Source organism: Diplotaxodon limnothrissa, linkage group LG5 (genome assembly GCF_057381915.1).
Source record: "Diplotaxodon limnothrissa isolate DT_005_m linkage group LG5, D_limnothrissa_male_GT1.1, whole genome shotgun sequence".
In the NCBI taxonomy this organism is placed as follows: domain Eukaryota; kingdom Metazoa; phylum Chordata; class Actinopteri; order Cichliformes; family Cichlidae; genus Diplotaxodon; species Diplotaxodon limnothrissa.
This window is the reverse complement of record NC_140600.1, coordinates 33,190,833-33,204,905: the sequence shown is the minus strand read 5'-3', so window position 1 is coordinate 33,204,905 and position 14,073 is coordinate 33,190,833. Positions and strand designations below refer to the sequence as shown.

Genomic DNA, 14,073 nt, shown 5'->3' with positions numbered 1-14,073 from the left:
CCTCCAGCAGACGAGACATGAAGCTGGCTGGGTTCTCCCGAACCTCCAGCAGACGAGACATGAAGCTGGCTGGGTTCTCCTGAACCTCCAGCAAATGAAGCATGAAGCTGGCTGGATTCTTCTGAACCTCCAGCAGACGAAGCATGAAGCTGGCTGGGTTCTCCTGAACCTCCAGCAAACGAAACATGAGGCTGGCTGGGTTCTCCTGAACCTTCAGCAGATGAAGCATGAAGCTGGCTGGGTTCTCCTGAACCTCCAGCAGACGAAGCATGAAGCTGGCTGGGTTCTCCTGAACCTCCAGCAGACGAAACATGAGGCTGGCTGGGTTCTCCTGAACCTCCAGCAGACAGAACATGAAGCTGGCTGGGTTCTCCTGAACCTCCAGCAAATGAAGCATGAAGCTGGCTGGGTTCTCCTGAACCTCCAGCAGACGAAACATGAGGCCGGACGGGCTCCCCGGGCCCTCCGGCTGACACTGAAATTGGCCGCACCAGCTGTACCTCCGTCTCTGGCTCCAGACCGGCCTGGATAGCAGTACCACAGCAGCTTAGCTGAGCCTGATGGCTAGCTTTTCCAGGGCAAACAGTCTCTGTATAGCCGGGCTCATTAACCGGAAAAGTAGTGTCAATTTCAACAACTTCCTGAGAGAAAACATGAGGAGCCAAAATGTAATCACTCACTTGCGTTTGTGATACGGAGCGTCGGTGGCGCGCACGCCGCTTTTTCTTAGGAGTGGAAGACGGCGGAGCGATGGGTGGAAGTCCCTGGTAACTCCGAGGTCCCCCGAGAGCCAGTCGAGTTCCCCGGAAAGAGTGCTCGTGCTCCGGAATGAGCCACGGCTTCCACCGGAGCTCCTCCTCCAAGAGAGCGCAGAATATAGACTGGCGCTCGTCGTCGTCCAAGTCTATGGTGTGCGGCGCTTCCTCGCGCTGAACTGTGACAGGAGTATGGCGAGACTGTGATGAGGGCGTGGAAACTGGTGAGCTGAGAGGTGGTAACGCTGCGGCGAATCTCAGCGAACCGACACGAACACACTCAGGTTCCGGAGGCAGCAATGGAGATGACTGATTGTGGGGTTGTTGTGACTGGTGGGTGCTGGAAGCCATTTCCTGACTCGACAGTCCCTGGGCCTGCAGCATCTCCTTTATCCTCGTAAAGGCATCAACGATGGCAGGTGAGTCCGGGAGCTGGAGAAGGCGGGGATCCCTCTCCATAATAGCTTCAGCAGCGTTGATCATTACTAGCTTGCTCTTCAAATCGGGCGCTGTAAAGAAGCGGTCGAGGATCGCTTGGATCCGAGCAGTCTCCTCCAGACACTCTGTGAGAGCAGAATCCGCTGGGTCCATGACTGGTCAGTTCGTTCTGTCACGGCGGGGTGCGCCGATGTGTGCGGAAACAGGACCCAAAAGCAGATGATGACGAGGAATAGTAATGATTAACAGAAAAGTGAACTTTTATTGCGATGACGGCAGGAAATGAACCAAGAGACCAAAGCAAACAGGCAAAACACTAAGAAACAAAACACTGAACTGGCAAAACACTAAGAAACAAAACACTAAAGGTACTAAGACCAAAAACTATAACTATGACCGAGGTGGAAAATAAACAGGCTAAGACTATGACGATGACTGTAACTCTGGTGAGAATAAACAGACGAACTGACAATGGCATGAAGAAAACAAAAGGCTTAAATACAGACATGAGGTGATCAGGGGAAGTGGCGACACATGAGGAAACAGCTGACTGACATGAATCTAATGACAGGACCAGGAGGAGTGAAACTAAATACAATGACCAAAGAACACATGACACTGTCAGAATAAAACAGGAAACACTAAAACTAGACATGACAATACAAACTTAACATACCAAATACGTGATGAATAATGCAAGAACTCAAACAGAAAACCCAGGAACAATAACTGCCTAAACTAAAGGCAAATAGGAAATACCACAAAACTAACAACATCTCAAAAAATGAGAACAATACAAAGAAAGCTCAAAGTGCTGGGTCGGAGACCCAGCCTGTGACAAGCAGTTCAGGTGACTGATGGCGCAATCATGAGGAAATCTTTTCTTGGCAACTCTTGGGCCCCTATTCATTCACCTTTAAATGCCACAGCTTATCTGAGTGTTGTTGGTTATGTGCTTTCCTTTTTGGCCATAATTGACAGTCTTCTGATGGCCACCACCAGAGTGATAAGAATAGAAGTAATCTGAAATGTTAGTCACGAAACCACGATTGATTTTCGGTCACCAGATCGGAATGTTGTAGAACATCACTGAGATGTGGACAATGGCACATTATTATGGGTTCCTCATAAAAGTTCTTGGTAAGAGCAATGTGAAATGTATTTCAAATTTTCTACCTGATTAGCTTTGAAAATTCGCTGGCCGTGAAATTAGGAACAAATGTCATTCTGCACTGCTCCATGTTAAAGACTTTAACAACCTTTAGACAAGGTGATTTTTCACCTCCTTTTTACCTCATGTTTGTTCATTTTACGAGCTTGACTTCTTAGACTTGAATGGCCATTGGAAACTTTTTCTGCTGGTGTTTCAAGGTGGAGTTGAGATTATTAAAAAATGTAATAGCTAAGCGAAGGGGAGATCCTTGATTTGTGTCATCTCTTAATCAGTTCAGTGGGTTTGAATATAAAAATACTTCAAACTAAAACTAGGTTTCTTCAGGATACTCAAGTTAAAACAATGACACTTTGAGGTGACATCTACTCTCATAAAGGTCAGATCCTTTGTTGCCAAAATACAAGGAAGGTATCTGTTATGAATCACTGTACCAAAGGATTTGGCATGAATCACGCGGGGTAGGAAAAAAAAAACATTAATCATCAACAAGATGACTGCTTTTAAGGAAATGAAGGATTGGAATAGTAAGCAACACTGGATTTAATCGAAGTTTAATCTTGAGTATGTGAAGCCTTTTGAGATAAATAAGAAAATGCAATGTTAAGGTATACAGTTTAACCGATGTTTTCAGAAAACTAGCACTCAGAGGTGGTCATATGCACAGTTAGCTGACGCAGAAATGATAAAAGGGGTCAGTGTTGGTTAGGGCTGCCACAAACGATTATTTTGATAGTCGACTAGTCACCGATTATTTTTGCGATTAGTCGACTAATCAGATCATGCATCCATTGGACGTACAACGTACAGCTTATTGCACCAGCATGCATCTGCTCTTATATAACTATCATTAGCTTACAGCTTTAAGTGTTTACGGTATGTGCTAACTAAAAATAAAGACAAGATGATAGTTTATTAAATTTTAATGAAATTTGCAGATTGTTTCGGTAAAGTTTAATAAACTCCTTGCTATCTAAAATATAACAGGACACTGGAGTATATTCTCGAGCATCTGATAATCAGTTGTCTGCTTGATGTTTATTCAGCTGTGTAAAAACTATAACTTTAATCTCAGCCAAACCGATTTACTCAGGAACAAATAAAATACAACAAAAAAAGCCAAACAATAACATTTTTAAGTTATCTAAGTGACTTATATATCATGTTTAACCTGAGTAGCGAAAGACGGCGGTGGGTTTGAAAACGATTTGCCGGGAGTCCGGTGTTCTCACGGGCTCTAGTGAGCCTTGCCCCTGGCTAGCTATCGAGCTAGTGGGTAACAGACGTTTCTGAAAACGTCAGAGCGCTTCCGAATATATGTGGTGTCTTGATAAACTGAACAGATATTTGAGGTTTACACAGCTACATTATCGCCTGAAAAAATGCTAAACGTTTATTTTGTGACCCAGAAAGAATAATAAGAGTAATATTAAAACTAACTAGCTGCCGCCATTGTTGGAAACTGAGCTGGGCTGCGCTATGAATTTTGGGACACAGCTTCTTCTTCTTTGGGGTTTAACTGCAGCTGGCATCCTTGTACATGCAGTGCTGCCATCTTCTGTTTCAGTCCGTTATTACACTCTTAAATCCTACTACTTATTCCTGCGTCTTTTGGGATCTTACAAAGCTTCAAACGACGCGGGTCGACTATTAAATCAGTCGTCGACGATTTTGATAGTCGACGTAATCGTGACTAGTCGACTAATCGTGGCAGCCCTAGTGTTGGTGGACAGTAGCTCGAGGCATTTGCTTCCCTGTCTGCGAACTGGAAACTGAGAGCGACATACCATGCACTGGTTTGTTAACTTCTTGGTATTCTTCTAATCTACTGGGCTCTGGTGAGATCAAGCTAAAAATGAACTCTGTAATAACAGGAATAAGAGCACAGACAATAAGATCAGTAGACCTGAGTCTGACCTGGACGTTTTTCACAAGGCAGCTTTACTCAGAAATCTGGAAAGCTTTTGAAAGGACAAACCTGTGACCCCCCTCAGACCTAAAAATATTTGTATGATCCATTATTCATCTCAGTCTGTTAATAATGTCTTCAACAGACATAGTTACAGCTCGACGGTGGATTTCTCTTTTTTCTCTGTTTGTCTGTTTGGAATGAACATCTTTTATGCTCCATATTCACAGTTTTATGTACTGTAGCAGTATATTAAGTGTCTTTAAAATATTTCAGGAAATCTTAACAGTGTGTTCATTAAACATTATAATAACTACATCAGGGTGGAAAATGTACTTGTCATCAATTCCATTCTTGGTCAGTAAACTGAGATCTGTGGGATTTTCTGTGCCAGCTCATGGACACATGGCAAAATGTGATTAACTGGTCAGACTGGTATCTTTACTGACAATATTTTCCCTGTTCTCTTTCAGCAAATAACGCTTCCATTGTTGATGAGTGTTGGAACTGCGGTGATTGGCTCCCTGCAGTTTGGCTACAACACAGGTGTTATCAACGCCCCCCAGGAGGTGAGCTGTAAACTGTCTTATTACAAAAAGCTAAAGGAGAGTGAGGCATGAACAAGAGGCTGTTGTCATAAAGGTTCAAATTGAAAGTTTTTGGTTTCAACAGGTGTTCGTTCAGTGTTTATTGTCATATCAGACGAAGGAACACAAAGTACAGCCTTCAGAATAACCATAAAATAACCAGGGTTTCCAAAAAACTTCCAGAATCTCTGGGTCTGCAGAAATCAATCAAGCCAATCAAGTGCTTTCCAGCTATCCAACTTTGTTCCACAGTTGGCTGTTAATTCACTCGCTGCCTTGAAGAACATCGCAGAAAAGGGAGGGTGTAGGTTAAGAGGTGAGGTAATAATAGCTGAATTTAGGCCTAATGGGTCCAAGGACATCTGGATCAACAGAGAGCAACAGAGAGTGTCTATGCCCAAACATGGACCTCTTTTGACCTGAAGCCAGCTGGCAAATGCTTGAGAATGAAATTTAGAAATTAAATTTAGGAGGCAGACAGTGACTTATCCCCGTAACAAAAAAGATCACAAAAACAATGTTCCAAAGCCCCCCAGAAGACTAAGTCAGACAGTCGATTTATTAACAGGAAGGTACAGCAAAGACATTCATTTCCTAAGGAATGCCTGTGTCGCATTGCGTGTGAGAACTACTGTCAGCTCAGTTTGCGTTGGTCTGAACACACCCTATGGCTACTCAGACTACTCTCTGCAGGTAATAGGTGTGTCTCCAGACAGGCTAGAGCTCCACTCCTTTTATGTTATCTTTGACCCACACAGAGGTACTAGGAAGGAGGCCCAGACAGACCCTCCTAAACTGAGCTGTTCTCTGTTATGCTCAACCTTGATATGAAGGACCCTTTTCAATTAGAGAAGCTTTCAGTCCACTAAATTCCTTTAATATTAATAAAAGTGTGACGTGAAATAAAACTAAGAGTCTGATTATCATATTAGGTTATCATGATAGTAATGTGGTCTAAAATATGTAAAAGAAAAATAATTAAAGCGCATAAACTATAAAATGTGTTAAATCGTCACAACTAAGAAGCTGGGTGAAGGATTTTAGCTGAAAATTTGCCTGAGTTCATCTTCTGTTGATTGACTCTGACAGACGCAAGCTTGTCCTTATTTGCTAAAAAGTGATCTAGACCTGCACACAGTCTTATGTTATTTTCAAGAATAAAACGTCACAAATTGTTGCTAATAGTATTCAAATCTTTCTATACACTATTAGCAACACGTGTTCATCATCATATAATCACCTACAGCGTGTCACCTAAAGCCTTGTACTGTGTTGGAGTGTCTCTGATTAGATACGCCTTTTCAAGGGCCTTGTTCAGGCTGTCCTGTGCTCCAGCCATTGAATGTTTGCCTGATCAACACTTGAATGTAGGCTCATTGGATGTATTGCAGGAGGGAGGGTGCTTCACTTTTCTTTAAAGATTTCTCCTTTTGAAACAATATAACTATGTAGTTCACATCTATTTTAGTGCTTTTTAATTATAAAGGTCTTAAAACAAGAGAAACTATATTATTGTTGCCTTTTTCAGTATTTTTGTGTGTGCTGAATACATTGCTTACCTTGACAGCCTGGTCCCCAACCAGTTTCATCACCAAGGCTGAAGGCCAGTCAGTATGAATAGACAGTTTTCACAATGTGTACTTTAGGCCAGCTGGTGGTTTGGATTGTGTAGCCTATTGAGATTAGAGAACAAGAACCAATTATGTAACTTTTCAAGGGCCACCTTGTAATTTGTCGCTAACAAGTTAAAGTTAGTGAAAGTTTTAAAGTAACCATTAAAAGATGGCAGTGGAAAAACATGTATAAGATGTTGTTTGTAGAGTTGAAAACACTGTTTCATTACTTAAACCTGGAGTTTGCTTTTAGTTTTGCAGAGCTCTTTCTTTGGTTTTTCAGATCAAACTGTTAATGCAGGCAGTGATGAAGCTTCAAAAACCCACAGAAAAACTACACGGTCCAGCACAAATTTCAAAACAAAGTTAGTTGACAGTTGTTTGAGCATTTAGGAGCCTAATGAGCCAGATGCTTTCCTTTAGGAGTTGGTAGAGATCAAATCGGGAGCCTTGCAACTTAATGTAAGATTCACCTGTGCCCAGGATGTGCCTTTCACTCTTCAGCTCATACCTAGTTCATACCAGTTTACCTCTGGTTTTTATTTCTGTTCCACAGGTTTTGCGTTTTAGTGTCTGTAGCTTTAAAAGCAGATAGGCTGGCCACACCCCCTTTTAGGGAACAGTACCTTCCCTGATGGTGTCATGGTGTCCTATTTCATGGACCAGTGAAATAGGAGAGCTAATAAAGCTGGTAATACAAACACAACCGTGCTTGAAACAAAACTGGAATACAACGTTTCAGAGGAATTTTACAAAAGCAGCAGTTTATTAAGATATTCGTTTATTAATCCAAGGATAAAGGAAAAAAAGTTATACTGTGTTGGTCTTTGACTTGCGAATGTAATGAAAAAACCAAAAAGAGATGACTTTGCATAGTACATCTCCTTTTAAGACAGTGAATAAAGTCTTACCTTAAAATGTCTTACTACCAAATGAGAGATTGTGTTGCTCTGTAATTCTGAATGCATAAGTAAACAACTGTGTGCAACCAGCTTCATATGAACGTAAAAGCTGATGGAGATCATGTGTAAATACATACTTTTCTCCTCACACTTTTGCTCTTTTCCATCAGCTTTGCTAAACTACAGCACTTAAGTAAAGTACTTATTTATGTTCGATCTCTGCTTGCATAAACTCTGTGAACGTGTTCTTTTTAAAGGGCAGACGTGATGGGATGAAGGCCAGGGGGACAGTACAGTATATGATACCATACATACTTATCACCAACAAGGTCTTGTGAGTGTAAGTTGATAGTGGATGTGACCCAGGCTCTGTGTTAACAGTGTCAGAGTGTCATTTAATATGTATCCCTCCACTACAGAAAAGCCCTTGACAAGCCAAAGCCTCCTATTCATAACTGCTAATAAGGACATCTCAGAGTTTGTTTGTTTTTTCCACATGCCGTCACTGATCTCTAGTACATCACGATCTCCGGGACTAGATTAACTGCAGAGTGCCTCAAAAAATGTGCTGCACGAGCTCGAAGGCACATGATCCAGATGATCCAGACTTAGATTTTGGTTGCAGTAGAACTATACTGGTGAAGTCATTTACGGGGCGTTGTGGACTGGGTAGTGACCTTCTTGAATCATGCCAGAGGTGTCAGCGTGACACACAGAAACAGAAGCAGGCATTGCTTTTTAAGCACCGTCACCCGCACTCCTGGGTGTGTTTGTCAACAAAGTTGTCTGGGATGTGGTGACACAGTGAAGGGAGGGGATGTGAAACCTGACACCCGAGTCTAATAAACTTCCTGGTGGCCAGGAAATGCTGGTGATTATACAGTGCTGCCATCAGCTGGCTGTAAAGTGGCATTTCAGCTATGTGGCAGGGTTCAGAAGAGGAAAATCTCAAGCGTGTGATCTGATGCAGACATGGAATGATCACATTACAACTATGACAACAGTGGGACTTGTGGATGTGTTAAATGATTAGATTAGATTAGATAGAACTTTATTAATCCCTCGGGTGGGTTCCTCTGGGAAATTCGATTTCCAAAAAAGCACAGCACCGACAGAAGTTACAGAGTTATGATTCTGTATGATAGATTTTATCCTGTTTATAATCCTTGGAAACAAAAGTAACAATGAAATGTGTCTTTCTTAGGTTATTGAGAACTTCATCAATCAAACGTGGTATCACCGTTACAATGAGCCCATTCCCAAAAGCTCCCTGACAGCTGTGTGGTCCATCGCTGTTTCTGTCTTCTCTGTCGGTGGCATCTTTGGTTCATTCTCAGTAGGACTCTTTGTTAACCGCTTGGGAAGGTAAACAACATACTGAGTCACTGCTAGTATTAAACAGCATGTTAGTCCTTTGCTGAGAGCCTGCCTGCATTTAATTTTTCTAAATTGTATCTTGTTCTTTGATGTCTACAGGAGGAACTCTATGCTCATGGCCAATATTCTGGCTTTTATCTCGGCCGTTCTGATGGGTTTTTCAAAGATGGCAAAGTCGTGGGAAATGCTCATCGTTGGCCGTTTTGTGGTTGGGCTGTACTGTGGCCTCTCCACAGGTTTTGTGCCCATGTATGTGGGTGAAATTTCCCCAACAGCCCTACGAGGAGCCCTGGGCACGCTACACCAGCTGGGCATTGTCATTGGAATCCTCATTGCACAGGTTGGTGAATATGTATTTGTGGCATTCGTTGTCTTGTGATATGTCTTATCCTGTGATAAATTGTTTCTACTGGTGGTTGCTAGGAGCTATGCAGGTGGTTCATTAGTGTCTGTGTGGGTTTTAGATATTTGGATTGGAAGTGATCATGGGAAACGAGAACTTGTGGCCTCTCCTCCTGGCTTTCCTCTTCATCCCTGCTGTGATACAGTGCGTCCTGCTGCCTCTCTGCCCAGAGAGCCCCCGATTCCTGCTCATCAACAAGAACGAAGAGAACAAGGCCAAATGCGGTGAGCACATACATACAAGTCATACAAGCTGGCATATGTGTAAACATAAGTTCATTTTAAATCATCTGTTGTTTTTTTTCTTACATGTTTCAGTGCTGAAGAAGCTCCGGGGCACCACTGATGTGAGTGCTGACATGCAGGAAATGAAGGAGGAGAGCCGGCAGATGATGAGGGAGAAGAAGGTGACCATCCTGGAGCTTTTCCGCTCACCCCTCTACCGTCAGCCCCTGCTCATTGCTGTCATGCTGCAGCTCTCCCAGCAGCTGTCTGGTATTAACGCTGTAAGTTTCAAGACCTACATGTTTTTCAGATTATTCCCTCTAAAGACTGCCACTGAAATTGTGAAGTTGATATCAGGAGGTGATATCCTGAACCAACCTACATGTCAACTTGTTTGTTTTTAGATTTTCTACTACTCCACTAGTATCTTTGCGAAAGCTGGAGTTGAGCAGCCCGTTTATGCGACCATTGGAGCCGGTGTGGTTAATACAGCTTTCACTGTGGTGTCGGTGAGTACAGCAGTACACAAAATAGCATTATAGGTGTCAAAAACATCAGATTGTGTTCTACCAAAGCACAATTCAAAAATTATTCTGGTCCCTTGTAATCAGATTTGTGATACAAAGCATGTATATGGTACACTGACCTTTCTCCTCATTTCTTTGTGTTTGTAGCTGTTTGTCGTAGAACGAGCAGGACGCAGGTCTTTGCACCTACTGGGGCTGCTGGGAATGGCTGGATCAGCCATCCTCATGACTATTGCTATGGCTCTGCTGGTAGGTGTATTCCTGACAAAGGCACACTTCAGTGTCACCTGATTTATGACTTTGACGTGCAACTTTCAAAAACTTTCCTCTTTTATTTTTGCAGGAGCAACTCAAATGGATGTCTTATGTAAGCATTGTAGCCATTTTTGCCTTCGTGGCATTCTTTGAGATCGGGCCGGGTCCCATCCCTTGGTTCATCGTGGCAGAGTTGTTCTCACAGGGACCCAGGCCTTCAGCCATTGCTGTCGCTGGTTTTTCCAACTGGACTGCAAACTTTATAGTGGGAATGGGCTTCCAGTATGGTGCGGTGAGTAAAAGCACATAACTATCACAAAAACATAGGCTCTTGCATTTGTTACTGACTTAATTTATTGGACCGGTTGTGTCAAATAGTAAAGCTGAACTAGGTTCTTCTTTATGATGACTTCCTTATTTTATACCAAGAGTCTGTCACTGTAAATGAAACACATACTTTGTAGCCAGATTTGAGATATGAGTTGAGCCCTTTTTAAGCAAAACATTTCATTCGTTCTACAGACAGGCACAGTTAAACCCAACATTTAGCTTTATGGTTATTAGGATTTTTATGCTTGAAATTTGTGTGTAGACTTATATAACTGTATGTAATTATACATGTATATTGTATATTGAGGTAGGATCAAATGAGTTTACCTTTAAGTCTATGTTTGTAGCAACTCCTCCTTTGTTTCGTTATTGTTAAAGTGTATTTTGTTGATATTTTAGTCACGTTCAAATTCAATCAATCAGTGCTTATGTATGATACTGAGTTCAAGATACAAAACAGAATTGTGAAAGATGAATTGCTTCCAAGTACTAAGAAATAAGTTGATCAATCTAATATCTTTTGTTTTGCTTCTTGTGTCTCTTCGCAGAGCGCGTGCGGTCCCTACGTCTTTGTCATTTTCACTGTGCTACTGGTCATATTCTTCATCTTCACTTACTTCAAAGTGCCAGAGACCAAGGGCCGGACATTTGATGATATCGCGGCCGGCTTCCGTCAGACTGCTGCCATGGCAGAGAAGCACACACCGGAGGAGCTCAACAGCCTGGGAGCCGATTCGCAGCTCTGAGCGTCTGGGACTGAACTTTCCAACAAACTCTTTCTCAGATCAACAGCAAAGGAGAAGAGTCTGCTGACTAGAAGTAGACGGATACACTAATAGTATATTCTTCACACTGTCACCACATTTCAGGTGTCCTCACCACCAAACAGAACAGACATGTGTGATTCGCTCTGCCACGACGTCTTCTGCTGCTGCTTTCATGTCACACATAGAAACGAGAACTCGATGGGCACCGCGTCGCCTGGCAGAAAATATACAGATGAGAGATTAGATGGTGGGGAAGGTTTTAATATTTTTAAAGATATTTTTACAGAAGGAAAAGCCGAATCTGCAATCAACTGGCCTCTTTTAACATCTTTTTTCCCCCTCACTAAATATTTTACTGATATGTGCTGTTCTGTCACCTGTTACAGTGATTTTTTTGCGACTATCTGGTTAAAGAGCGCTGTAGCTTAAGTTCACTGTGCAAAAAATGTCTTTTTTAAATGATCATACTGTATTGCTGTGTTACTGTACACTCTGGCACTGTTGATGCTGTACAACTTGACTATGTCACTCCACCAGATGGGGCACTGCCCTTAGAAAAAAGTCCCAATACTCTGCTGAAAAGTAATAAGTTATTTATGTATCTTTTACCGAGAACGTTACTGCATACAAAAACTGTGATATTTGGGTGTGAGATGATGAGAATGTTAATTTTTGCATGATGAAATTTAAATTAGCAACAACTCTTCACAAATTATACATATATGTAACTACTACTCTTTTTACTCTTTGTTGGTAGAAAACTATAGAACAATGTATTTTTTGTACAATATTTTTGCTCATGAGGAAATGATATCTAGATAAATATGCAAAAAGAACCAAAATTTATTCTCCATTCCTGTATTTATTTATCTTTTTACACCATTCCTTTTTCACAGTTCAAATGAAGAAATTGGAAATAGGGAACAGTATCTACACAGATCACTACCAGAGAGCTAAACTTGGCAGTAATGTTGAATACATAAATCATCCATCCATGACACAAGTGCCCACTCGCAATCAGCAGCCACAAAACCAAAAGTCTGCCCCACAAAACCCAGAAAATGTGTCCGTTTAAGTGCCTGTCTAATACAACCATCAGTCTTTCAGCCTTATCACTTTGGTACAGCTTCAGGTTAGACTAACCTGATCCAGACAGAGAGCTTCTTCTCTCTCGGTGTAGGATCTTCTCTCTCTGTATCTTTGTGGTGAGATTACCTCCTGAGCTAACATAGTCTGGTGAATTGGCTTCAGAGCTGTCATGCATTCGAGTGTTACATGCTGTTATCCAGTGACAAACAAACGTTTTTTCATAAAAACAAAAAGAAAGAAAAAGAAAAAATGTGGCCTAAAATGAATGTCTGTCTTTCGTTGTTCAAAAACCGCTTTCATCTTTCTTGGGTCAAACATTCAGAACAACTTCATTATGGTCTGTGTTTCTGCAAGGTCTGTGTTTTTGCTTTTATTTCTGAATTCTGCAGTATTGAGTAGCTCAAACTCTCTTTTGGTCATCTATTTTACTTAACTTACCTGTGCAGCTTAGGTAAATTCCCAAGTTGCTGTCAATTACTGCTGAATCATATGTTTAAATGCATAATTAGAGGAGAATTACCCGTTAGCAGCACTTTATTATTCACATTTATATTATACCTGATTTTACATCATATATATCAGGCATAATGAGATTCTTTCAACATATTTCTGACAGGGTGGAGTCTTTGTTACTAAAAACAGACTGAAGTACTGCTGATGGACTGCTCAATGTTATGTGAATGGAAAGAATTGCTGTTGTACTATTTGTTTATATTCATTACAGTTTTTGTGTACTCACCTAGAAAACCTGTGTGTAAATATGATAATATTCATTGGTAGATGAGAACACTGATCCAACTCAAACACAGTAGTCAAAATCCTGAAAATCATTCCATAAATCGTTGTCAGTTGTTGTATATAGTAGCTCTTTAAAGCACACATTTGCCTTTTCATTCACATAGAAAGCATTCACTTTATTCACTGTGTGCCTTTGTGTTGCTTTCACACATCTTCAGCAATAAAATCATGTAAAGGCACCAGCAGATGCACTTCCCCACGCAAACAGATGCCTATTGCAAGTATAAAAACTGTATTTTATGTACATAGTCACATATCTGCTTGGGCATTGAATTTTTTTATGTGGCCTTTCAAAAATCTTGTGGCTCAGGTTGGTGGACTGAAAACATGGGATGTTGTAAATATCACTCAGTTAACCTTCACCCACTCCTACTGTCTGAAATCTTTACCTTTTAGAAGACCTTTTGATAGTTAAATTATTAGTACTATAGTGATGAACATTGTTTTGCACCTAGATATCTTTTACTGTATCTGTATTATTTTGATTTGATGGCTGAATATACTGTTGTGGCCTCATGAAACTATCATACTTTTCCAGAATTTACATGTTAGGATTATTTTCATTAGTGGTTGCATTTTAGAGCACAGAGCATAATGTAATTTTTGTAATAGTGATGGTGTTGGAATGCTACTTTTGTTGGAGAAATATAAATTGTGGTGGTTGGTGCAGTGAGTAGTTTAATGGATGAAATAGTGTTGGCTTAATAAAAGAAATCACAAGTATTAAACTGAAGTTTTTTGGCTCAATTTTTAGCTCTTTTTTGACTTAACCAGGCAGCAACCTCAGTGGCTGAAAAATGAGGCAGAGATACCAAAAACTGGAGTTCCTCTAGTGGCCACTTGAGGCTTGTTCATTTCCCATAAACCCCCCAACTTTACCCAAACCCTGCCCCTTGGTTACACAGGAAAGTTACTTGTTTGGTTATTT

At 41.2% G+C, this 14,073-nt stretch overlaps 1 protein-coding gene across 1 annotated transcript in view; it reads left to right on the top strand.

Annotated features, from left to right (window-relative positions):
* Positions 1 to 13,840, top strand: part of slc2a1b (solute carrier family 2 member 1b) — a 29,996-nt gene extending 16,156 nt beyond the window's left edge. Inside the window, exons 2-10 of the mRNA XM_085353437.1 lie at positions 4,747 to 4,842; positions 8,580 to 8,740; positions 8,852 to 9,092; positions 9,217 to 9,379; positions 9,473 to 9,660; positions 9,784 to 9,888; positions 10,054 to 10,155; positions 10,250 to 10,453; positions 11,040 to 13,840. Coding sequence (XP_085209563.1) covers positions 4,747 to 4,842; positions 8,580 to 8,740; positions 8,852 to 9,092; positions 9,217 to 9,379; positions 9,473 to 9,660; positions 9,784 to 9,888; positions 10,054 to 10,155; positions 10,250 to 10,453; positions 11,040 to 11,237 — 1,458 coding nt within the window. The 3' untranslated portion in view covers positions 11,238 to 13,840. The remainder of the gene's footprint in view (positions 1 to 4,746; positions 4,843 to 8,579; positions 8,741 to 8,851; positions 9,093 to 9,216; positions 9,380 to 9,472; positions 9,661 to 9,783; positions 9,889 to 10,053; positions 10,156 to 10,249; positions 10,454 to 11,039) is intronic.
* The last annotated feature ends 233 nt before the right edge of the window (positions 13,841 to 14,073 follow it).